The 27,222-nt window shown below is 43.1% G+C and overlaps 1 protein-coding gene across 2 annotated transcripts; it reads right to left on the bottom strand.

The window, feature by feature from the left end:
- Positions 1 to 2,542: 2,542 nt before the first annotated feature.
- On the bottom strand, positions 2,543 to 20,761 carry Gabre (gamma-aminobutyric acid type A receptor subunit epsilon). Of its 2 annotated transcripts, none has more exons than XM_042269396.2 (9): positions 20,511 to 20,761; positions 16,136 to 17,046; positions 15,705 to 15,772; positions 10,960 to 11,180; positions 10,181 to 10,263; positions 8,762 to 8,899; positions 4,930 to 5,082; positions 4,605 to 4,726; positions 2,543 to 4,360 (listed from the first exon to the last, which is right to left on the bottom strand). In XM_042269396.2, exons 1-9 carry the CDS (start codon positions 20,564 to 20,566, stop codon positions 3,965 to 3,967), a joined length of 2,148 nt encoding a protein of 715 aa, XP_042125330.2. In that variant the 5' UTR covers positions 20,567 to 20,761; the 3' UTR covers positions 2,543 to 3,964. The 2 variants fall into 2 exon arrangements, with proteins under 2 accessions (XP_042125330.2, XP_042125331.2); XM_042269397.2 differs by having other exon boundaries at positions 4,605 to 4,672.
- Between the last annotated feature and the right edge of the window lie 6,461 nt (positions 20,762 to 27,222).

Raw genomic sequence — 27,222 nt, 5'->3', positions numbered from 1 at the left:
CTATTAATAAGACTCTTTAAGATTCCTGCTACACCCCCTTCTCCCTCCTTCCATCCTCCAGCCTTCCCTTCCAAGCCACCCCACATACCCACATCCCCCAAATCAAGGTCTCCTAAAGACACCATCAAATAACTCATATCTGATAAATACTTTCGGCAAAATGGTAGGATACAAAATTAATCTACAAAAATCAGTAACCATCCTATACTGGTTACAAATGCACCAAGAAAGAAATCTGGGAAACAATTCCATTTACAACAGCCTCAAAAAAAATACCTCAGAGAAAATATAACTAAAGAAATAAAGAACCTCTGTAATGAAAACTTTAAAACAATGAAGAAAGAATTAAGGAAGATACTAAACAGTGCAAAGAATTCCTATATTCATGGATTGGCAGAAGCAACGTTGTAAAAATGGCCACTCAATCAAAAAATAATCTACATAATCAGGGCAATCCCATCAAAAATTATACTGAATGCAGTAACTGACAAATGCCTCACATTCTCTTTATAGAGCCCACCTTCAAATCTTTAGATATGTGGGCTTAATGAAATACTTGTAGAATATAGGGCCCCTGAAAAAGATCATTGGTTGAATACCTCAAGGGATGAAGCATAGCAGAATGCAGGTGATATGGAAACAGATAAGAGAATACCTGGGGTGTGTGGGTGATTATGAAGGCATGGATGGAGGGGATGGAGGAGGCAAAGAGGAAATAAAGGAGAGCTAACCACAAAAAAAGGGTATATGACAAAAACTCATATGGAAGCCATTACTTTGTAAGCCAACTAAAATGTGTGTGAGTTAGAAGGATGATAACCCGCATGGTTAAATATGAGAAGCGTGACAGTCTTTCTTCAGGTGTGTGCATTTAAGTGCCTTCTCTCAGCTCCTGTGTTATAATTGCTTATTTCTTTAACATCTTTTGGTGGAACTTGGACTTAATTTTATTTGATTACAGGTTTATGACACTACCACGATAAGTATATAATATTGTTTATACTAAACAAGAGAGTGACCAAAATAATAAAATCTACTTGAAACATTAAAAAAAAAGTAAAAGGGAGGAAACATCTCCTTTGTTCCCAGTGTTACTTTCTATTTGCAATGGGTTAGGACATCAGAAAATATGCAGTAGGGATGGGGGTACTTTTTCCTTTTTGTAGCACAGGGACTAAATCTAGGACTTTGTGCATGCTATGCACATATTCTACAACTGAACCATATCTCCAAACCAAGGATATTATGACAAAAATGTCAACCATTCCCAGACACTTTTGTCTTTTCTAGGTTTCTGTTATTGCTTGATATAGAAATGTCACAGGATAGCAGGGCTAACACTTTTCAATATACCTTCAGAAACTTATTTTGAAAGGTAAACAACTTAGGTCCCCAGCTGAACAAATGATTTTTATTTGGGGCAAGGGTATTAAGATTTCTGAAATATGAGTTCACTCCACTACTGGCAGATTATATGACAGACTCTACTACTGGTGGGTTGTGTTACAGGAAGAAATGTCTTCTTTCTATGTGCCAAAGCATCTCCATCTTCACAGGATTCTACATCAGGGTGTATGTGAGCACTGAAGCTGGTAGCATCTTGGGACTTTCTAATCTAATAAGGTAGGAGCAGGAGTGAAAAGCATAACAAAAGGAACATGGAGGGGATGAAGGCAGGTCAGGAATGTAGGAAGGCAACCACATATACTAGTTGGTGCCATTGTCTCTTTTATTGCTACTAATGAGAGAAGGGTATTTGGTACATGTCTGGTAAGTGGACAGGAGATGGGAACAATGGTTTAGGCAATTGTTCTTAAGATTTAAAGTCTGAGTTGATCATAAGAGCCAAATGATGGATCAGTGCTATTTTCTGCCCATGACATGACCTTTGCACTTATGAACTCAAAGAAGATCAGGACACATATACTGGGCCTGCACAAGGCTGGGCCTGTCAACATTCTTCATGGATAAGGGAAGGGCTCCTGGGATCCTGCTCCTCCCCAGGCAACTATTAGCTGTTGAGTGCAGCTGAAAAGGAACCAGGGATTCATTCTTTTCAAATGTGTGCTTTCTGGTGTGTCCCTCACACTCCAGAGAATATGCTTATGTCAGGTAAGGTAACCCTTGTTACTCATGGGATCATAAAAACAACCAACCAGAAAATACACATGAAAATGGGAGGGAGAAGTGGGCTTGGAAGGAGCAGAAGGAAGATAAGGGAGGGCATGGGTGCGTAATGAATGTGATCAGATTGCTCTCTCTCTCTCTCTCTCTCTCTCTCTCTCTCTCTCTATATATATATATATATATATATATATATATATATATATATAATTCACGTGTGTGTGTGTGTGTGATTATATATTATTTGATACTCTTATATCAAACAATATCTTTAATTAAAAATAAGCTTGGATTTGGTGGGGGGGGAGAAAACCAGCCACACCTTGAATGCTTTGCTGATACCTTTATTCATATATTTCCCCTTTACAGATGATGGTGACTAAAAGCAAATGGATTTCCCAATCCCACCCACCCCCATAAACTACAGACACAGATTCTGTTCAGCATATACAAGCATTGGGGCATGTACAAATTCATCTCACTGGGTTACTAGAGGCAAAAGTTCAACCTGTGGAGCAGTCTGAGTACCTCAGGCCTAGTTAGGGAGCAGGCCCATGCTTGTGTGTGTGTGTGTGTGTGGGGGGTGTCACTACTCTATGCCCTGCCACTAGGGTGACAGCAAGGGAAACAGAACTGGGTCATGGTGATCAGAGCTACCTAGCCCTGTCATTGCTTTAGCATGTAACTAGAGGACTCCAGATTGGCTTCCAGCAAGATCCACAGTCCTATAGAAATCTGTACCTTAAGGTTGCCATCTGCATAATGGAGAACAAACTATGCCCAAAGATGTCATGGGGCTATAAGAAGACTCCAAATAGAAATGATTTGTCAAAGGTGCTTTGCCAAAGGGAAAATTCTGTATAAATTTAAGAGAATTCAATTGATTGTGATTGTGTAAGTGCCCCAGGGATGGCAGTGGACTGGCTTATAGGTCCAGAGGCCAAGAAAGCAGTCAAACTTTTAGACTGTGCCTGAGGTGAGCACCAATCAGTGGCAGGTAATGGCTGCTGCCAAACAGAGTGTTCTCAGTTTCTTGGCCCCAGGGAGTCACCAAAGCCTAGCACCTGGATCAGGGCTGGGCAAGTCACTGGGGAAGTTACAGAACAAATCACAAGGGTCAAAGAGGAGGAAAAAGGAGGCATACAAAGCAGGGAAAATTACTAACATTGAACACACGAATAGATACCCATTGGATGAAAGGAACTGAATTGGTACTGCAGATGGAGGCAGGTGGGAAGAAGGAGATGGCACAGCAGCAGAGAGGGGTTACTTTCCCAAACAGACCCACTTGCCAGCTCCTCACCTCCTAGAAAGATTGTGTGTGTGTGTGTGTGTGTGTGTGTGTGTGTGTGTGTGTAGACGAAGGAGAGTCAGGAAAAAAAAAAACAAGAATCTAATGGTCTGACTTGAAGACTTATGGATGAGGACCCTCCTTCTGCTAAACTGTCGCTCTGTGCATTCTGGGGCTGAGCCTGAGCTAGGCCCCTTAGCACCACATGGGGAACCATGGGCTTCTGGGGAAAGACAGTAGCTGTAAACACCATTGAGAGATATCTTATCTGCTCAAATGTGGGCACACTGAGCATCATGAATGCTCTTTGAGGAATAGAGAGGTGGTCTGTCACTTGAGAAGGGCTGTTGAGAAAATTGAGTGAAAGGGCTAATGGAAAGAGGGCCAGCAGAGACAAGCTCTCCACAGGCTTATACTGGGAACCAGGGAAGAAAAAACCCTCTCTAGGCACTCCTGCTGCTGTTGCTCTTGTCTCCTAACTCCCTTGGCAAAGGGGCTTGGCACCTCCTGGGGAACTGGGAGGCTGCCCCATGAGCTACCAGCTGGAGCCTACAGGTTAAGGCAAATCAGCCAGTAGAGCACATTGAAGAAGAAGAATGTGATGGGGAAAAGCACCCGCGAGTAGTTATCTAGGCGGTAAACATGGATGCAGAGGCGGCCCCGCTGCCAGGTGCTGCCCCCACAACCAGGAGCCATGCAGAAATACTTTCTGAGAACCTTAAAGCACACATAGCTTCTGCCACATCGCCTCCGGGGACACTGAGGTCTTCTGAAGCTTGAAGACTGCTGGACTGGGCAATACTGATGCTCCTCTTCAGCATTCCCCTCATAGGTGACAATCTCACACACAAACACTTCCTGCTGCTGGAGGGCACGGGCACGGGCACGAGCACGGGTGCGGGCACGGGCACGAGTACGTGTATTAGCACAGCTACTGGTTGGAAGCTGAAATAGAGAAAAAGGAGAAACAATCAAGGGGATGTGAATCAAGAGTAAAGGTTGCCTAGAATTTCCTATAAACTATACTTGCCACACCAGTTCTGGGCCTCCAGGATTTCCACCATCACACCAAGAGGTTTATTTCCTCCATGACCCCAGGGAACTTTCCATCACTTGGGAAGCTAGTCACACATGTGCCTAGTACCTTCATTCTAAAGCTTTGCCTCCCACACCAACACCGGACTCTTACATGGTAGAGCTTTGGAGAAGCCGGTTGTTTCGTCTCATTGTAGGTCAGGAAGTTGAGCACAGCAAACTCTAGTAGAGCACAGAAGCACAAGACGAAACAAATGGCAATATAGTAGTCCAAAGCTGTGAGATAGGAGACACGAGGGAAATTCTTACGGGAAAGGGTGCCCAGCGTAGCCATGGTGAGTACAGAACTGACCCCTATAAGAGCAAGGAGTGAAGGTGGGCTAAGCTCCTGACCCATGCTTTACACTGTTTACAGGATAGCAGAAGGCAGATATTTCCCTTGGTCAAGATAACTCTCTGACATATGCCCACTTTCTTACCTACAGAGGCCCTGGCTGCAGCTGCCTCTATCTTGATCCAGAAGGAGACCCAGGAGAGCATTGTGGTCACAGAAGAAGGGATATAGTTTTGAAAAACAAGGAAGCCAAACCGCCTGCTCACATTGAAGAAGAAAGTCATGACCATAAAGTCACCTGAAAGACATAAAACACACCACTGCATTGCAGTACTGGCCTGATGTTTAGCACTGCATATATATCATGGATTCCATTGTCCAGCTCATGGGACACCATATCAGAGTTCTAGAATAAAGGCACATTATTTCAGTACAGCCCAGTAGAAGCCCAGAGGGCAGTTGAGAGATAAGACAGCATAAGAATATTAATGAATCTTCTTTGAGTTAATTGATTCACTCAACCCAAGTCTATTTTTCCAGAGTATCAGCAGTGAGAGAAAAGTTGTTTTTTTTTTTAAGTGACCTTGATATCAAGACCTCACAGCTGATGGCTAGCTGAGACTCGCTTACTTAGAGAAATGCCATGTATAGTTTGTGATATCACAACATTACATCTGCACTGCTAACCCTTATAGCAGGCCCTCTTGGGTTAGCCAAATATGACATATTATGCTATATATGAGCCTCACAATAAAGTCTACAATCTTTATTCTGATGCTAAGGTCTAACTTCTGGATCTGACTCACATGCATGCATACACATAACATGCATGCCTTACCCAAACCTAATTGAAGCTGATAGCCTACATATTTATCCTGGTAAGCAAATTCTAGACTCCTTGTTCTTAATATATTACTCCTAACCTAGTAAAATAGAAGAATTAGCTAAAAATGAACATGTCAGTTAATCTCTAGATGTTAGGTCTGTAGAATATCCAGTCCCAAGGCAGCTTAGGCTTTCAGATTCATTTGGGCATGCTGATCTTTTCTTGTTCTTACTCTAGATAGGAATAGATCTGTCAGAGGCTGATCAAACCTGTATTTCCAGCTGGCATACTCTGTTACACATGCTGTTCCTAACACTCCTCATGGTATTATGACTTCATACTTGGTTTGCCCAGAGCATCGTTTTTACTCTCCTCATGACAGTGGACATTAAATTGCTTCAACTATAGCTTTTCTGTGAAGCTAAGCCCTGAATTTCCACCTCTGTAATGCTATAGACTTCTGTGACTTTAAACTAAGTGTACCTTCAAGTCCCTTCCAGAAAGGGCTCATGTAAAGCCTTCAGCTTAATTCCTAACCAACCAAGCCTAGAACAACATGAAAGGCAATGATATTCAGTGATGTTTGCTACCCATGGGGTAATAGCCTTGGAAAGCAGACTCAAACACTAATTGTCCTCACCTTAGACTCTACAGGAAACAGACCAGGTGCCTGGCAAGTCTGGATAGGTCAGTGCCTAAAGAGAGCCTTTTCTCCAGGTGTTGGAAGCACTGACCTTGGATGAACAAAGCTTCTTAGATTCTTCAAAGAAAAGGCAAAACGTGGTCTAGGGTCAGTGGAAACTTGTTTCCTGAATAGTAGTATCTTTAATGCTATAATTCCTCCAGCACTGCACCAAGGACCACCATATGCTACTAGCCAGAATAATCAAATTATTAGTTCTTCTGCCCTGGAGTCTTGACTATGATTTAAAGCTCCCTTAATTGGCTGTCGCCACTTCACATCTGAATTTATATCGTTGTCACAAGATTTATTATGCTGTTGGATTTCTCGTTCTTTAAATCTTATTTATTCTGACTAAAGAAGAAACTTCCTCATTTATTAAAAGCTGGAAATTTGCCAAGAGAAGGATACTACCATGTGTTTCCTTCTTTCTGATGAGTGAAGAAGCAACACCAATGTAAAAAAGATGTCTAGGGCTGAAAGCCAAGACAAAATGAAATGTATTAAAGATGATTTTTGCTCTTACCTGCTTTGTCCAGATCAGGGTTGGTAGTAGCACTGTCAAAAAGACACAATTAAAAGACTGTCCAGAGGACTCCTGAGCTGATGGCACTGAAGAGAAAGGGAAGTAAAGGAACTGGGGAGCATAGTCTCGATAGAATACAAATTAATGTTCTGACAGTAACACTAGGTCTTTAAATTTGACTTATTGGAAGAGTGACTTCAGTTAATGTAAATTGGTAGCTAAACGGGAAAAGAACTAGGTTGATGGGTAAACATCCCAGAGACTCTCATTGCAGATGAACAAGAAGAATTTTCTGATGGGAAGAATTGTCTAGAAAAGGAAGAAGTCTTCTTGCAGTGAACTCCTGATCATGGGAAGATTTCCTCAGAGGCTCAACAACCATCAGTGAAGGATGGTTCACTTACTACAGGCAGGGCTGTACTTTCTGAGCAGCTACTGAAGTAGGGACTCTCCTCTAAGGTCTAAGGCTGCCCAAGTTGCAGGGCACTGCTGCATTCTAAACCCTGAAAACTCTAGCTGGAAAGAACTGCCCCAGTGTTGAATTGGGAGAGTTAGGACCTGTTTCAAAGATAACTCTGGCAGTGGAAAAATCATGAATTAAGAACAAGTAGTCTCTAGTAGAAGAGAAAAAAGACCTATTCCTTTCTCCACAGGGAGAGCAATTGCTTACCTACTGCCATTGCTTCACTGATGATGCAGACTCTGGGGCTTTGTAGTCACTAGGGTACCATTTTGAATCAATGTGCAAACCATCTACTAAACGGAACCACTAGTGACTTGAAAGCCCCTGGGCCTTGTCTCCTCTGCCAGTTCTGATGATGGATCTCCACCTATCTGGAAAAACTGAGGTGCAGAGAACTAAGACGCAGATTAATAGTTATCTAGTAGAAGAGCAAGGATCCCAAAGCCAAAGGAAGTAAAGTGGCTTTCTCAGAGCACCCCCACACACACACCGCAAGGAAAAAGGAAAAGCATTTGTAAAGCAGCATCCACCCCCTGCCTATTACTGTGTAAGTAAAGCTTTAGCCAGATGAGCATATGCTTCCCTCATCCAGTGATCAACAGCAGCAAAAACAGATTTTGTGTCATCACACAGAAGCAAAGCAAAATGCTTCCCATGACAAAAGGCTGGCTGGGTGACCTGTTCCATCCACATTCTTGTCAGTACATGTGAAGAGGGTCCAGGGTTGCTCTCAGAGCTACCCTGGGAAGATTCCTTGGCTCCTCATTCAGATCACCTAGGAATACAAGCAAAGATGCTCACATCTATTTGGGAGCTACAAGTTAAGAGACCCAGAATCTGCCCCTTTCATCTTTGCTAGGAACAAGATCTGAAAATAAAAATATCACCATGCCTATGTTTATTTCACTCCGAAGCCTTTGGTGGCAATCTGTGCTTTTCACAGTTGCTTAAGGTAACATTGCTGCAGCAGCTATTGCAGCTGAGTAACTACCTGCAGACTCTCATAATCTTCACTAACTGCCATTATTATACTAGATTCCCCTTTCCCCTCCTGCTATGGTAGATCTTGCTTCTCACTCATCCAGCTTGGAATGGTTCTGGGTTAGGAGAAATCACATAAGTAACCCCTCTCCAATGTTGTCTAAGTATGTCAGTAATATAAGAAAGACATTGAACCCAAAGGGTCTAAAAAACAAAGGTAGATGAACATTCTAAAAGTCACAAAATGTATCCACTTACTTCATCTTTCAAGGGGCTTGGCAAAGCACTGACTTCTTTGTAGATGAGACTGAGACATAGCTATAAAGTCTCAGTTTCCTCTGCAAACAGCTGTAAGTACTTAGCATGTATAAGAGGAAAGCAATGTTCTACACAGTATTTCCATGTGTTCTTTACACAGCATTGGTACAAAGAGTCACTTCCAGTTCTTGGTGCTATTCCCTCAGAGTCTGCCCAACCTGAGCTCCCACTGCACACCTACCAACTGGGGTTGAGATGATTTCAGTTTTGTTGGTCACTCCCATAAAATCAAACTCGAATAGCTTCCAAGTGTTCTTCTCATCGATTTTGAGCATGAAATTCTCCAACTTGTAGATCATCTCATGTGCATCATAGGAAACTGGAAATCAATGTGGAAAAGAGGAGTGAATTAATCTAGGAAGCCCAGCTGAGTGCCCCACAAGCATGATGTTAGCTTGAGCTATGTTTTAGAGTTTTTCACCAGCTTTGGGACCTTGCCTCTGGCCTGGTTGTTGAAGTCCATTCAATAAATACATTTGCCCTGGTATTTGAATGCAGATTTGAGTAAGTCATGAACTTACCCTCCAGCATTAACATTTCACTGAGTAAGGCCATACAGCTGTGATTTTTGGAGTTGTTCTGAAAAATCTCTTCCCATGGAACAATAGGCAAGTAGGGAAAGATCATTTGGGGACACACTCAGAAAAGACTTTGTAGAACAGGGGGCATTCACTTTAAATTTTGAAATTAAACATTCTCCATATAGATGAAGCTGAAGAGAGTGAAAGGAAAACACAGAAAGGTGAACATGGAAAATTTTAGGGCAACTACTTCACAGATGGGTCATGTAGCAGGAAACAGCAGGGTCGGGTCATGAAGGGCTTTGAAGTTCATTCTAAGGAATTTAGAATTGATCTATGACAGCTAAGAAAATATTTGAAATGAGGAAGTGACCAGGTTTATATGGTACTTCAGCTAGGTCACTCTGATTCTAATGTAAGTGTACTATGTTGACAAGGTGCCAGTTATGGGATGCCAGTGCAGTAGTCTAGACACAATAAAATGAGTGAAGGCAGGAATGAAAGCTCAGGATGCAGAGAAATAGGTGGGATCAATAGAGATTTGGGAGGGGAACACCAACAGTATGTGTGGACTGAGTAGATGCAGGAGGTTAAAGAGAGGAGAAGGTCAGAGTTGTTGGCTTGGACAACTGGGTGGGTGATGCACCCTTCAATGAGGCCAATGGCAACACAGAAGCAACACATTTGCTTTGGAGGCAGGAGTTGGGGAGAGACAATGAATTTAGCTTAGGACATGTTTTGTTTCAAAGTGAAGATGTTGCAGAAGTTCAAGCAGAAGATGATAAAGCCCTGCATCAAGGCAGAGATGGAGAGGAGCAGACATACTTCAGGTACACTTTAGAAGCAGATGACTAGCTTAAGGTAGAGCAAGGGTGAGGGAAGAATCCAACATAAAGCCAAGGTAATGCAAACACAGCATTGTTGGCAGGAAAGGAAGTGATGATGAAAGATGGAGGCTTGTAGCAACCTTGGCACCATCACAGGAAAAAAAGGAGAAGCAGAAAATGTAAAAGGAAAAGATGAGAAAAAGAGGGGCCCAGTGCATCTCTGGGTCCTCAGAAACCTAAGAAGGTACTCACAGCTAGAGAAAGACAGAGGACAAGAGTGAGAATCCATTGGAAATTTGAGCATGTGGAGTGAACATCTCGCATCAATGGTCATCCTGGAAGGGAGAAAGGAGCCATATTAGGCTGGCTCTGAGCACTTACATATTCACTCAACATTGACCAGGGGATCACCTTCAATGAATGGCGTCAGTAGAATTTAAGACAAAAAGCTCAAAGTAGTGATACAAAGAGAGGAAGAAGAGCTTCTAACATCTGACTACTGGACTCCATCATCAGAGAAGTACATGGAACCACTTAGATTGATTTTTCTTCCTTGCTCAACCCTAGTATTCTTGTTCCACACTCTTCTACTCTCCACTACCTCCATATCCCACACCGCTGACATAAGAATCTCCTTCCCAGCATTCAAGTTATGTAGCCTAGTCTTGGATACATTTCCAATTGATGTAGTTCTACTCTGCCTGGACAATTCCACCACTGTGGACGTGTCTTTATATACAGTGCCCACTTGGGATGAAACTGTCCAGGCAATGCAGTCATGCAGGCACCTTTTAGAGTAGGGGCCTATAACAGCTCCCAAGTTTGCCACAAACTTAGAATGTGTCTTTAAGTAGTATCTTTTATTTTAAGATCTCAGTGTCTATATCTACACAGGAAGAGGTTGAATTCCTGGTCTAGAAAAGTTGCACAGGCTTTTAGGAACATTATTCAGGATGATATATCTACATAAGAGTCCTTAGTTAAAGGAGTGAGAGAGTCCTGGGAGATGAAACACTAAAGGCTTGACATACCTAACTGAGTACAACACCTTTCCATCCTTGTGGATGAGAGCCATCTGGTTGGGTATGGTGATATCATATTCATGAGTCCTCTTAGAATTCCTAAAAAAGGTATCTGGGATCCACAACTGGCTCACCACGTTGCCATGTAGAACAAGGGTCTCAAAGGTGTCATTGTAATGAAGACGCTCATCATACCAGGTCTGGTAGAAGATGATGTCAGTGGAATATTCCTGGTGAGAAGGGACAGAAAACCATTTAGTTGGGGCTAAGTAGATAAGGATTAGTCACATGCAAATGTGGTGTTTGTCACTACTTAACCGGGAACCCTGAAGACAGCATAATAGAATATATGATACACTAGCCTAAGAAGCAGAAGAGGGATGGAGTTCCTTCTTTTTATCCAATTCTTTCAGTGTTGGGACTGAAAGGGACTCAGACATTAACACAGCCAAGAAGTCAGTCATGTCCAGCTCAAATGCCACAACTAAGGGAGTTAAGTCCCTACGTTATGTAGTGATTAATACCATTCTTCCACAGTTCAGAACTATAGAAAGGGTTGCCACAAATGAGTTCCCTACTTTCTACCTTCTCATACAAAACTCCTTTGTGCCTTGTAGAAGAATATAAAGTCTAAATTCTGTTCTGGAGAATTAATCTCCAGAAGTGACATTTCATTATTTTTTTTGTTTTGTTGTTTGATACAGGATCTTATTACAAAGCCTGGGATAATCTCAAACTTGTAAGTATTCTGCCTCATCTCCCTGGGAAGTTCCCTTAAACAGCTCTGCTTCCTTTTGTGGCCTCTCCTCTATCAGTAGGCAAAGGCCTTGTGTCATTGATAGACCCTTAGGCTTGCATCCACTGAGGACTATAAAGAGTAAAGCAACATATGTTTGGGTGCAGAAATTTTCCATTGTCATATGGTCTGAAAAGAGTAATATTCCCAAATAGGTAGCACATTGCATTCATCAATAAATCCCTGTGTTATGGTGGATCATTACACAGCTGAACTCAGCATGTCATTGCAGTTATATAGGACCATAGTGCTACTCTTACTATGTCAACACTCTTTCAACCACTACACTGTGTGCTCAGAAATGTATAAGCACACATAACTCATTGTACACAGGAAAGGTTCTCTTTCAGATTTTATTCATAGATCACTGCTATTAATTAAACCCAACCTTTCATTCCACAGAATTATATTTTAAACTGAAATGATTTTATTTACAAAGAAAATGTCTATCTATTGTGGGTTTTTTTAACAAGGAGAATTACATTTGTGTTTTGTTTTATTTTTCCTTTCAAATAAGTGCCCATATAATCTCTGAAGAGTGTGTGCACATGAATAGTTAGTTCCATGATTATGTAGTCTCTAGTTATTATGGATCCCATAGACTGTCTGTTAAACATCGAGGGGGATGTTTAATAAGCATAAAAAGCAAGAAGTTCACATGGTTTAAGCTTGTAGGGCAATACGCAGATGGCAATACAATTGTAATCAGTTTGAAGCAAACACCAGAGCTATGCCACAGCACAATTAAAGGCTAGTTGCCTAATTTATTTTAGAAGTAGGTAAACTGAGACTCAGAGCTATAAGATGTCCAAAGGCACACAGCCAGTGATAGCACACTGGCTCTGTCACTCAGAGCACCATTACCATAGCTTTACCCTGTCATTGCCTTCACTCGCACCAAAAAAAAAAAAAAAAAAGAAAAAAAAGAAAAAAAAACTTTGGGTGTCAAGATCAACTTCACCAGGACTTGCCTGAATAATCTGAATAATCTTGCACCAAATAACAAGTATCAGATGGGCCTGATGACACAGGCCAAATAATCTTAGATTCTTGGGAGGCTGAAGGAGGTGAAAAGTTTAAGTCATGCCTGAGCTGAATCAAGGCCAGCTTGGGCAAATGAGTAAGACCCTGCCTCAAAAGTTAAAAACAATCACAGAAAGAGTACAATGATATACCTCAGTGATAGAACATTTGTCCATCATGAGTGAGACACTGTGACCCAGAAGCTAAAGGGCATTAGTACCCTCGGAGTAGAGGGAACAAAATCCCTGCTGGCTTTTACTGCACTGGGGCAATAAGTGTTGGAAGCAGCCACCAGACTGCTGGTAGCCAGAAAAGAAAGTAAAGGGCAAAGTGTTTACCACAATAAACTAGAAAAGCAGGCAGATAATGGCAGAACTCCTGTTCCTGCCCAGCCCTGTCCTGTCATGTTCTGTCCTGTCCTACTCTATCTACCCTCACAAAGAGACTTCAAAGAATTTGCACCTTCCCAGTAGCTGGCAAAGTCTTATCTGCATCCTAGCACATGAACTGTATGGTGGTCGATGGGAAACCTTCATCTCCAGCCATGCTGGAGGTCTGCTATACAATATTAAAAAGAAGCATTTTACTGCTGTTTAAGAAGACACCAATTATAAATTCCTCATACATCAACATAAAACTAATGGTTTGTGATTAAATTTTCCCCCAGTTTGACAGGGAACTACAGATGGATCTCTTTTAGTTGAGCTGAAATAGAAATGTAGTGTTTCAGAACTGGCTTAATTAGAATCACCTACAATAACTACCATAGAAAGAGCCAACATTAGCAAGTGGGGATGCTGTGACCATGCAGTTTTTTCCAGACTAGTCACTGCTTTGAAGGTCAGACTGGGTGTTTTCAGAGTTAAACAAGGAGGGGAGTAGAAATATTTGATTACAATGCAATGTTTTTTTAGGTTTCTTTCTACTATTCTATCTGTCCAAGTGACTGGTGCCAAATGTCCACTTAACCAACTCCACTGACTGGGTTGCTACTCCTTTGACCAACAAACCTTGCTGAGACAATCAATTGCTTCAAATGTTGAATGTCAGAAAAGGATACTTGGCTGCCACAAAGAACAACAGAGATAACCCATTCTGGAGCATTGACATGATCTGTGGCTGTGTGGGAGACACCTATGTTCTCCTCAGCAAATGAATTAGAGGAAATCAGGCTGAACAAGAACAGGGACTTGAATTACGTGGAACTATGTAGAAGCTGAAACTTCGGGGGAGACTATGTATCATATAAGGCTTTGGAAGGTTAAAAAATCTTATCAGTTAGATAAATCAGGCTGCTGATCCCCATCCTGAACAAGTTCCATGTATGATATCAAGCTGAGTGAATTCTAGGTGATTAGATTGTGCATAAGTAAAAGCTCAGGTGAGGCTAATGCTAGAGGGATTAATAGATGTTGAACAAGGAGAGATAGATGGTGGATAAATGGGGCTAATAGTCTGCTGCCACAAGGACTCTTGCAGAGGATAGAAGCTAGTTCCCACAAATTATAATATACACAAATTGCCTGAGAAGTTTTCCACTGCTTGTTGGGTTTACAGGACACTCATTCAGAATACAGAGCCAAACAACTTAGGATCATTTGTTGTATTTATCAACGTGTGTGGTTTCTTCTCTAATAAATTTCTCCTATGAAATTTAGCCAACACTAACTACGTGAAGGTGGGAAGCTTACTAGTAAAGAAACAAGCCAGCTTGCTAAAATTAAGAATGACATAATAAAGAGGAAAAAACAATTCTGAGCCACTCTCACTAATTCTATGTAAACAAATTGATTTCCATTAAGGTTACTTACCTCTGAGTCTATTAGGAACACCCACCTCAACATCAGTCCTCTGATCCTCACCAAGATCACACAGTGCTTATTAGGTTTAAGTATGTTAAAACTGGCTCTACCTTTGGACAAACTAAGTCCATGGCTATTATGGAACTGGTTACCACAACCTTTCTTTGTCAGATACTGCACATCTAAATTTTGCAGAGCATCTTTTGTAATTCATTTTGTCAGCTACTATATACTATGTTCTTAATATCAAGTATTTCATAACAGAGAGAGTAAGACCAACATAGAACAATTACCATGAAATAAGCTAGGGAAGATAAGAAAGCCAGAAAAGATGTGAATGCCCAGAGAAGGGTATGGTATATGAAGGGATCAATTAGTTGCTATGCCAGTCAGAGAAGTTGTCACAAACAGGTGTTATCTGAGCTGGACCCTGAATGAGTGAAAAAGTAGAGCAACGGCATCTCAAACTTGAACAAAAGCCCACCTCTGAGGTACAAGGTTGTCCAGGAATGTGCCTATTATAGTGTGGTCATAGTCTATAGACTTCAGTAGGGTGAAAAAAAGCAGAGTCATAGGAGAGGGCATGCTTGCTAGATTGTGGGGTTGAACTATAAATATAAGAGGCACATCACTGAGGAAGCTTGCTCAGTAGGGCTGGACAGGGAAACATTTGCATATTTCAGGTAGAAGATGATGATGATGGTTAACTGAGGATCATATTGATAATAGTGAAAAGGAAAGGAGATAAAAGAATTAAGACAAAATTATAGGGACAGGTATACAGCAAGAAATGCTATCTGTAGATTTAAGTTCATATAAATAATCAGACAAAAGAGAGGCATTCCATTGTGGTATTTACAGTTGTTTTATTGTTTTTATTTTGAATGAAAAACTGAAGATTAGAGTCACAATTCCAAAGGTCCTCTTCAGACAGCAAAGGACTTACCTTTTCCATTCATGTTCTTAGCTTAATTATGGTTAAAAATCCCCACCTGACCCTCAAAACCACAACAAAAACCAACTTCCTGTAGTAGCAGTAACATGAAGAGCAGAAAGCAAAAGTATGTGGCAGGTTCTTTATCTTGGTGCTCAATGAGTTTGATGAAAAACTGTCATCAAAGCTCAGTACTCACCATGTCCAGGGTGGAAATAGGCCCGAGGCTATTGACAAAGACTTCAACAGTGACCACAGTGGGCTTTTCTGTAAGGCAAGAAGTAGTACAGGGTGAATGTCACATAGAGGCATGCCACCAAAGAGGGAGTCATCAAAAGGGAGGGAAGAGGGCCAGTCCTACTTCCTTTGTTCTTCCACGGAAAGCCTCAGCTAATGTACTGTAAGGGTTAGGCATACACTTTCAGATCATTCATCTTATTTTGGAATTGGAAAACCTGAGGGGGAAAGTGTTGACCTAGAGGAGTCATTGTGGCTTACCTGGTGGATCAGCTCCAGTTGTTCCTGTCTGTATGTGGAACCATCATCTATAACTCATGTTCATTGCCCACTACTACATATGAGACCTGCTTTTCCTTCAAGAGAGGAGAAGGCTTTCTTCTGTGAACTCACCTCCAATGCCAGGGCGCAGTTTATGGTCATAGTTATTCAGGATGGTGCTAAGGATTTGAGAAGCTCTTGTCAGGTTCTCTTCTGAGTGCTCAGTTGTGCAATCAACCGTGAGTTCTGTTTCTTTTTCTGTAAGCTTCTTTCCACCAGGATGAGGCTCCTGTTGGGGCTGGGGTTCTGACTCCGGATGGGGTTCCAACTCCGGCTGCGGCTCCGGCTGCGGCTCCGGCTGCGGCTCCGGCTGCGGCTCCGGCTGCTCCGGCTGCGGTTCTGGCTCCGGCTGGGGCTGGGGCTGGGGCTGGGGCTGGGGCTGGGGCTGGGGCTGGGGCTGGGGCTGGGGCGCAGGCTGAGGCTGGGGCTCAGGCTGGGGCCTGGGTCGGGGTTGGCGCCCAGCCTGAATCTGGGCTGGGATCTGGGGCTCAGGGTGGAGCTGAGGCTGGGGCTCAGGGTGAGGCTGGGGCTGGGGCTCAGGCTGGGGCTCAGGCAGGGGCCAAGGCAGGGGCTGAGGCTGGGGCTCAGGCTGGGGTTCAGGCTGGGGCTGGGGTTCAGGCTGAGGCTGGGGCTGAGGTTCTGGGTCAGGCTGGGGCTGAGGCACTGGCCAAGGCAGGGGATAGGGCAGAGGCTGGCGCCCAGCCAGGGGCTGAGGCTGAGGTTGTGGCTGAGGCTGGGGCTGAGGCTGGGGCTCTGGCTCTGGCTGGGGCTGAGGCAGAGGCTGAGGCTGGGAGCTAAAGACTACATCATCATCATGGCCAGGGGATTTGGGGTGTGGCTGTGGCTGAGGGCCGAAGACTACGACATCATAAGCAGGGGATTCAGGCTGAAGCACAGGTTTAGACACAGGCTGAGGCTGAGGGCCGAAGACTACATTATCTTGGGCAGGTGGTTTATTCTCCAGTTTAATGTGAGGTCCAACCCTAGAATATACAACCAAAAACTTAAGTTCTACCCTCTAATCAGGCTGATGCCTTTGGGGACAGGAGAAAACAAAAATATTTACAACACAAGGCTTAATTAGTGAATAGTAACAGTAAATGAGGAGGTACTAACAAATTAAACTTGATAATTCCTTTTAAATTTTATTGCTCTTTGGAGACTTTGTATGCAATCCTTTCATAATTCTTTACTTTAAAGTAGTCAACAACAAATATTAGACTAAATTTTCAAAGGCCATTTCATGTGAAATCAATTAGGTGGGCATCTTTTCTGTGAACTCTGGCCAATCAGCTGCTGTGCTGCCTGCTATTACTAACCTGGGCCTCACATCTGCCTGAGTTGCAGCACCTGAGAGGACAGGGCAGGCCAAAGGACAGGGTGGCTGAAGAATACTTGCAAGCAGGTAGGACTGAAAATTCCTGGGATGGTTACGTAATACTCATATTGAGGCTCTGAAGTGGCGGAAGGCTGGCTATAGATCAGTGCTTTGTGGCTGTCTCTATACTGTGTTCTGCACCCAGGAAATGAATAACCAATAGGAGACTATCTTGGGTACCAGGGCCAACAATGACTATAGTAATAATAATGATAATAATTATAATAATAACAACACTTTAGAAATCCATCTGCTAATGTATGAAAGTCCTCCACAGTGTTTGAGGTTAACATGACAGGTAGTGATGAAAGGGCCCCATTACGTACATTTTGTGATACTTTATCACTTATATGCTTATTATTTGAACAACTTTCTGTATATGGGTTCTAGTTCAGTAAAAAGGCATTTTAACAATAAAATATTCCACCCAACTAAAAAAAAAATCCCACCTGCTAATATATAGATCATACTTGAGTCCTGATTTTTAAAACCAAAACTGTCAAAAACATATGGTAAAGATTTTAACATTGAATCACTGAAGCAATAATAAATCATTCTTAAATATCTGGTGAAATGATGACATTTTTATTGGTGAAGCCCTTAATGACTACAATATTTACATACAAAATGATATAAAGTCTGAGATTTATTCTTTAAAAAAAGACCTTAAGTTAAAATGGGTGGTAGGAATGTAGGAGGCAGAGAAAATAAACCATCATTAATTTCTTCATTAATGTTAAGGCTATGTGGAAATTCAGTTTACTATATATCCTTGAAAAAATACAATTAAAAGCAACTGAAAAAGACATCAGCATTAATTAACATTTGATGTTGAAAGGCAAGAGAGCAGTTTCCTTTAGGAAGACTGCACATTTGGTGTGGCTTGGGGATGGCAGGGAGGGGGTGCAGATTGCTTCCTTTTCAACGAGGTGCTGGTTACCTGATCATGCTTACTTTATGAAAATTCACTGAGCTGTTGTTCATTTATGATTGCTGTGTTTACATATTTGTGTATTACACTTCTAAAATGTTATTTCAAAGCTACCAGGCAACCTTAATCCCTAAAATGAGAACAAGAGACTAGGGTGAGCAGGTTGCTGTGCTGCAGACCAGGGGACTGGCAATTGGGCATCAAAGTGCATATTTTTCCTTTAGAATAGTTTAATTGGCATACAAATGTGCTAAACTGGTGCCATTTCTCATTTCTGAAATAGCCTGCAAGGAAAATGATGAATGAGGGGTGGAGGTTGCTTTGGTCCTTCAATTTGATTTTGCCAGTGTAAACAAAAAAATAGCCACACCTTGAGATCGTTGGAGTTAAGAAGTTCTTGTGTATACATACTCATCTCCAAAAAGCCACCAAGTTTTTTTTTCAAGGCTAGAAAGAATAAAGCCTAGAAAAATCACATGGCCTAGTAGGATTTTCCAAGGAAGCTTTTCAGACATCCACAGCCCTCCTCCATATGTGAAAATGCTAGATAAGACTGAAGCTCTGCACTAACACCTTCCAAATCTGGCTGAAGAGGGGAGCAAAAGAGCATGAGGAAGGCCCTGGGTTTCTTTCTCAAATATGCTAACTTTTTCAATTTATTGATAGATAAACCATATAAGGGGAGGGCTATGCTCAAAATCACACACCTGATTTGAAGCTGAACCAGGATCAAATCTAAGTTTGGTCCAACACATTCCACTGCCACCTCCCCTTTCTTGACATCACAGGTTGCCATGCTGACAGTGTGTGCACATCAGTGTCTGTTCCTCCCACCCCCACTAGATGGGCTGTTTTCCCCTCTCATCTCCCTCCCTTCTTCATCATGCCCCTCCCTCATCCTCAGCCATCTTTTTCCCCAGAAAAACCCCATCTAAAGGGACATGGATAACAAGAAATTGCTAGTATGCACTTAGAAATATTTACGAAGGCCCTGCTGAGGAGGCCAGCCTCACCTTGGGCACCAGGGAGTCAGAAGAGAGCCACATATGCCTCCCTGAGGAGCTATAACCTGGGGTGGGAAGAGAAGACATATTGCCCCTCCTCAAAACAAACTAATGACAAGACACAAGCCCAATGCCATAGAATCTTCTAGAAACCTTAGCATATCAGGAAGCTTAAGAACTTCTGACAGCACATACCCCACAAAAAACAGTCTCCAAGAAAAGAAAGAAAGGAAGGAAGGAAGGAAGAAAGGAAGAAAGAAAGAAAAGAGAATTTAAAAACACACGAAACACTCATCTTCCATCACAAAATGCCAGAAATCCTAGGAACATCCTTCTTACCAATGCCCAGGGTCAGGGAATTATGGGAGGGACACTGGCTGCTCAAGAGAAAACAGAAAAAGGGAGGGGCTAGAAATCCAGGCCACAAACCACAGACCTCAGGAAAGAAAAACATTCTGGCTCAGGTCTGCCCCTAAGACCACACAGAATGCCTTGGTGTGAGAAGGGAAAAGGAAGGCAGATGGGATGGGAACCCTGAGATAAGCAAGGCTCAGGCTCCTCCTGTCTGGGACTGGAAGGAAAACGCGACGCGAAGGGATGGGGAAACAAGTAAAGTCAGAGTTGCCTGACATCATGCCTGGTATTCAGCAGGTACTCCGGGAGAAAAATGTGAGCAAGAGTGAACAGACTAGGAAACACTCAAGCATTTCGAGGCACTTCAGGTCCCCTAGCCCAGTAGCCACCTTCCCGAAGTCCCCAGCACAACCCTGAGTTGTATGCGCTAGCTCTAGCGGTTTCTGCGCGCCCTTTCCCCTCTTCCTGCGTCAGGCTCCCAGAGGGAACCAGGTGCTCTTGCTGCCTGCCCGCCCGCTCCGGGGCTTTGAGGGCCAACCAGAGTCCACGACTCCAACAGAAGACGGTCCCACCTCCTTCCCCGCGCTCCCCATAGTCAGTCCGGGACGCCCTCCTACAAGGGGGCACACGGGAGGGTGGCGCGTATCGAGGGGACAAGTGTCCAGGTTGGCCTAGCCATCAGGATAGCCCCTAGCAAAGCCGGAGCTGGGATAAGGAGCCCCGGGAGTCCGGAAGCCTCCTGGGCACAGAGGGCTCTCGGGTAGTGGGATGGAGACTCACCTCCACTGGAGGGCCAGGAATATGTTGAGGAGCATCAGGAGAACTTTGGGTAACATCTCGGCGGTACCTGGCACGACCACCTGTGTTGAGGTCGCAGCGCAGATCTTGCTGCTCAGAGAGATGTGGAGGGTTTTGTTGCGCTCCAACTTTCACTCCTCCCACTCGCCCCGCCCCAGATCGCGCTCCGCACCATGGGCCCGCCCCCTGAGCCCCGATGGAAATCTCCGACGACGTGATCACTGCGGCAGCGGGGAGCGAGGCTGGGGCGGTAAGGCGGAGGGGTGAAGAGGAGGGAGCTTTGTCGCCAGGGCCCCCAGCCGCCAGCACTGCGGCGCTGCCAGACAGCCAGGGCGGGGGGCAGGAGGAGTGAGGAGGAGGCGTGCCTGCAGCGTGAGGCCCTGGGCTTGGGGAAAAAGCGCTAGCGGTTGTGGCTTGGCGAGACTCGACTGGCTGGGCTAGAGTAGGCTCACACAGGCGGGGGAGGGGGGGCACTTTGCTGTGACCCCTTCCAGACCCCTGACTAGCTCTGAGGTCCTTATGTTCTTCCTTACTACCTGTTGAGCCCCATGCTGTTTCACATCTTCCCCTAGCATCGCTGATTTTTCCTGGACTTGCTCCACACCCTCCACACATCTGCTGAAATCCGAAGGAAGCTGGACAATACCACTACCGTTGGTACAGGGAAGAAGAGATGCTTAAGGGTTCTCCCTAGCAACCTTAGTAACCTCTGTTCTGAATCACTCTATAGGTCAATTCCATGTGTCCCCAGGAGGCAAGGGAACAGTCACCAGCAGAGTATCAGGCAAAGGCATTCACTGTAAGACTGAATTACATAGGGGTACCGACTCAAAATTGTTTCCTGCTCAGCCTTGGGGCCTGGGTATGAGAGTAGGCTTTGGAAACTGCCTCTCTGCAATAAGGCAGGCATTTTTTCCTTAGGTCTCCGCTCCAGAGAATACCAAAAGAAGAAATGAGAAAGCCGAGAGGTGGGGTTGCACACCAGCATCCTTGGAGTACTTCTTTTGCATAGACCCTCTGAAATGATTTCAGAGATTTGCATGACAAGCTCTTATTGATCACTAGCATCCTCCTCCTTCACCTGTCGCTCTAAAAGCACTGTGGGCCTGAAGGCTCTGTGGAGAGGTTTTGCTGTAGCACACTAATCTAATAAACCCTCTGCACCACTCTCCCCATTGCATCACTCTGCTTTGTTATGTTCTGAGCACTGCTCTCTACCTGTTTATTTTTATGGGCATTTCTTTCTGACTTTGTTTATAGTGAGTTGTTGTCACTGAAGTAAGCTCAGTCTCTCTCTCTCTCTCTCTCTCTCTCTCTCTCTCTCTCTCTCTCTCTGTCTCTGTCTCTCTCTCTCTCTCTCTCTCTCTCACACACACACACACACACACACCATATATCTCAGCTTTTCAACCACATCCCTCAAAGTTAGACATTGAGTACACAGAAGGCACTCAACAAGCATTTTTTACTGCCCTGCATAAAATTTTGTGTGGCCTACTACCACTGAGCCCAACATAAAGGGGGGGGGGTTCCTTCAGATAAATGGTTCTCAATCTGTGGGTCGTGACCCATCTGGGGGTGAAAGCCCCTTCCACAGGGGTTGCCTCAGACCACTGGAAATATATATAAATATATATATATATATATATATATATATATATATATATATATATTTACATTATGATTTATAACAGTAGCAAAATTATAGTTATGAAGTAGCGATGAAAATAATTTTATTGTTAGGAGTCACCACAACATGAGGAACTATATTAAAGGGTGCCAGCATTAGGGAAGTTGAGAACCACTGCTTCAGACTCTGATGCAGCAGAGGAGAAATGACTACAGAGCATGGTTATGCCTCTTCTGCTTCATAGCTGCTTGAAAGAACCACCTTGGTCAGCCTATGGCCTCTGTAATTTCACAGGGTTTCTCCCTGATCCAAACACTGTTGTCACACTCTTAAGTTTCTTAAGACTTCCTAAACAAGTGGCCTTGTGTTTTTTGTTTTCCTTGGCCCTTTCAAATGATGTATCTGGTATTGTCTGTCCTAAGGAGATTTTGTCCGTTTTCTCTTGGGCCTAGAATACTCTCCAATGACCATTAGGCATTACTAATCCTAATCCTGAGTAACCAAAATAGGCAGGTCTTTAGGTCCCCCACATGAGAATCCCTGGCACTTTTTACAGGTTGAGATTTAAGCACTTTACCAACTTTCACATAAGCACATCTGTAGTATACCTACAAGGACTTGTGCAGATTACTCAATGTTATTATTGTTTCCCTGTCCTCCAAATGTTTGCTGTGTAGTCATCTTTACCAGGTCCTAGCCTGGGTGATAAAGGAATATACAAAAAGAACTCATATACTACCTTGACCTTATATATAAAGCATAGGCTGGGAAAAGGAATTGGAGATTTGAAATATAAGACTAAGTTTCAGGAGAACCCCAGTACTCCAAGGAAGAGTCTTTTTCATAGGCTGTGCCTATCACAAGAAGAAGAGGGGCTTCCAGGCTGTCAAAGTGCAGACATGGGCAACCCCAGGAAATTCAAAACAGAAAGGTGGAATAATTGACAAAAAAAACAGTAGTTTGCCAGAAATGTTTGTGTGAAGAGTAAATATGGGAAATTAAGGTGGATTGGGAGGCTGGCCAGCCTAATGCTAACACTGAATCTTGCCAAGAGATTGCATGCTATCCTGTGGGCAACAGGGATATTTCATAAGGGTATCCAGTATCAAAACTGTACTTCAAGAAGAATTTCATGAAGAAAAAGCTGGGAGAATCACAGGAGAGAGCAAATGCAACTGTGTAAATCTCTAATAGTTAAGATGAACAGCTTATTAGACTAAGTGTAGGAGTAGACAAAAGGGAGAAGGCTCTTCCCAGCTGACCAGGGTGATAGCAGAGAAATAAAAACATGAGATATGGAAGAAGAGCTTTTAGTTACTGCTGTGAGAACAGTTCCCTAAGTTGCATTGTACTTCTAATGCTGCATTAGAAATAAAAATTTACATTTATTGCTTATTTGTGTGTGTATGCATGCAATGCAACTTATTATTCAAGCTGCATCTAAACAAAATGCTAATGTAGAAGCTGTGTTTTCATAAGTGAACCAAACTAGCCATTGATCAGAATAGCAGCAAGCACCCCTTGTCAGTTGTGAATTATCAAATTTAACAAATATCAAACTGTTGCATGCCTTGCTTGCTATGTGTGTGGTTTAAGGATGAAATCAGAGATGCTAGTCATAAAGTCTGTGTGTTCCTGTTCTAGCTTGGACCCAACTGTAGCACACACATCATGCTTTCCCTCTTAAGTTAAGAGAAAGTACACTAGTTTATACAAATCGTGAAAGACCATTTACTTGTTAATTATCTAGGATTTCATAAGACCAAGATGCTGGGTACAGTTGAGAGAGGTGAGCTACAGATAGTAATCTATATGACTGTGCCAGGTACTGAGGTTGATGAAGGAGCAAGCAAAAGACAGTCTGGTTCAGAACATCTAGACTGACAGTGGAAGTAGAGGCAGCATCAGGCAGAGCCCTATCCTCTGTGCTCTTCTGCAGATAGGGCAGGGGGGGGGGGTTGAATTCTAGATCTCCAAATAGATGGTAGATTAATATTCACTAATAAATTAGTTAAGTGTCCCTAGGTCCTACATACACATAAAAATGAGATTTAGAACACTTCCAACTTCTTGCATCCTTTTGAAACATTGTGTAGTGTCTCACACATGGTCAGTATGCAACAAAACTTATCTGCCATTCTTATCATTAATAGCATTAGGAAATAACTAGTAATTGTTAGAGCAAGCACACTTGTTACTTCTAAGAACCCAGGAGGTATCTGGTCAAGAAATAAAACTCCAGATTCATATATACACTGCAAGCAAGGACATGTCCACAGAAAGTGTAAATGGCATGTATAAGCTTGACTCTATATTTTGGACCATTGAACAACTGAACTAATACTCTAGTCTGGTGGAACCAGCCTACAACAGAGAAGAGACATGTCTGTGATGGAGACTGAGGGTCACCAGCAAATGGTGGTAGAGGGTGTTTCTAGACTATTGACATCTTCATTCATGTGTCAACAAGGCAAAAGATAACAGTGACCATTATCTGGATCAACAAAGAGTCCATTAGTGAAGTTTGCATGGGATATTGCAGTGAAGCAGTAGGGCAGATGCTGGTTCAAATAGAGCTGATGACAACATGGAAGACACAGTACAAGAGAGATCTATAGCACTAAAAGGTGACCACTGGGGTTAATGGCATGCACACTGTGGGTGCCCATGCAACAAAAGTTTATAGTAATGTGCAAGCATACACACACACTCTGTCCCCTCCGTGTGTGTGTGTGTGTGTGTGTGTGTGTGTGTGTGTGTGTGTGTGTGTGCTCAAGGGTGGGGAAGAGAGACAAAGGTTGATGGAAGTGGATTCAGATTTGAAGGACATGGTATGTGGAAAAATATGCCCATTTAAATGGCACTGAGCTGATGCCTAACTGCAAAGTACCAATGGAATTAATAAATGAGTGCTGGGTCTTGAAACCAGTAAGGCACAAAAGAGCTAAAGCTACATTTGGACAAAGAGGCAGAGAAGCTCATAATTGAGGTGCAAGGGTGAAATCAATTATCTCAAACAGCAAGGTGCTGGCAGGCTCTTGGGCACTTTGGAAGTTGTGGAGGGTCCCAGGACCAATCTTAGTGCCAGAGAAGCTGCAGAAGCAAGATCAATGTGAGTAGGTGTGCTACAGAGCACAGTAGAAGACAGGCAGTGGAGTTGCTGGATTTTGTGGTTTGAGGGACATGATTAACTGCACCTCTATCTTCTCTCCTCCTATTCAGAGTAATTTAAAAGAAAATGTAGAGTCTGTGGCAAACAGAATAGAAAATCCCAATACATCCTGTGGTAGTTTCAATCTCATATTAGGAGATGTGGCTTTGGTGGAGTGGGTATGGCCTTTTTGGAGGAAATGTGTCATTGTAGGGGTGGACTTTTAGGTTTCCTATGCTCAAGGTATCACCCAGTGTCTCAGCTGACTTCCTGTTGCCTGCAAGATGTAGAACTCTCAGCTACTCCTCCAGCACCATGTCTGCTGCAAGTAACCATGATCCATGCCATGATAATGAACTGAAGCTCTGAAACTGTAAGTGAGCTACCCCAATTAAATGTTTTCATTTATAAGTATTGTGGTCATGGTATCGCTTTGCAGCAATAGAAACACTAACACACTCCCCTGTGGTTGATATATTGTGCACCCCAATAAACTTACCTGGGGTCAGAGGACAGAACAGCTACTAGATAGACATAGAGACCAGAAAATGGTGGCACACACACCTTTAATCCTACATCCGTCTGAATCTCTGAGTTCAAGGCCACATTGGAAACAGCCAGGCATGGTGACTCATGCCTTTAATCCCAGAAAGCGAGCCTTTAATCCCAGGGAGTGGTGGTAGAAGGCAGAAAGATATCTAAGGCGTGAGGACCAGGAACTAGAAGCATTTGGCTGGTTAAGCGTTTGGCTGGTTAAGCTTTTAGGATTTTGAGCAGCAGTTCAGCTGAGATCCATTCCAGATGAAGACACAGAGGCTTCCAGTCTGAGTAAACAAGATCAGCTGAGAAGTTGGCGAGGTGAGGTTAGATGTGGCTGGTTCTGCTTCTCTGATCTTTCAGCGTCCACCCCAATATCTGACTCCCAAATATTTTTTTATTAATAAGACCTTTTAAGATTCATGCTACACTCCCCCTAATAAAGACTATAAACAGTTAAAGCTACAGTCAAGTGGGTTTCCATAAACACTGCCTCATCATTCTCCCTGCCTCGGATTCAAGAGCAGACAGGTAAACACAAAGGACTAGTCACCTTTCTCCATGTCTCAGAGGCCCTGGAAGTGACCCACCTCACAAGCAAAGTGGACACACTACATCAAGGAAAGGAATTTTCGTATTAAACCTCCAGGATTTTATTTCTTTTTTAAAGGATTTATTTTATTTTATGTGTCTGAGGGTTTTGGTACCTGCAGAGGCCAGAAGAGGGCATCGGATCCTCTGGGACCGATGTGGATAGTTGTGGATGCTGTCAATCAAACCTGGGTCTTCTGTAAGAGCAGCTAGTGATCTTAATCTCGAAGCCATATTTCCAGCCCTACTTTTAACCCTTTATACTTAATAATTAAGTCTGAGATGGACCAGAGATGGAGCCAAGCCCCTTTTGTTTTTATTTGAAGCAGGGTTTGGGAGGAAAGGGTCTCCATATGTCAAAGCTTCTGTGTATAGGGAAAATTGTCATTTTCTTAAAGCACTTTTGCTGTTCCAACACCTGCCCTCTGGTATATAATACAGACAGTTTCTGCCTTACTTTCTCATAGGTGCTCTTCTGGCATATAATAAAAGTTGGATAAGTCTTTGTCTTCAGGGCATTCACAATTGTAAATCAGGAAACAGGCAATGCACAGACAAGAAAATAGTTCTGATTATTTCCATCACTAAGTGCTACAGAGAAGTTGAAATTGCTAATTTAGCCAAGAACTACAGCAGGACATAACTGGGAAAACTCGATCTGGTCAGGGTGCAGGGGACATTTTGAACTCCTGTTGGGCTTTCTTGGCACTTAAAAACAAAGGTAAGACTATCAGATATGAATCCACTTTTACCATGTATAATTTTAATGTGGAATAAAGAGAGCA

Source organism: Peromyscus maniculatus, chromosome X, assembly GCF_049852395.1.
Source record: "Peromyscus maniculatus bairdii isolate BWxNUB_F1_BW_parent chromosome X, HU_Pman_BW_mat_3.1, whole genome shotgun sequence".
Lineage (NCBI taxonomy): Eukaryota > Metazoa > Chordata > Mammalia > Rodentia > Cricetidae > Peromyscus > Peromyscus maniculatus.
This window is presented reverse-complemented; position numbering and strand designations above follow the sequence as displayed.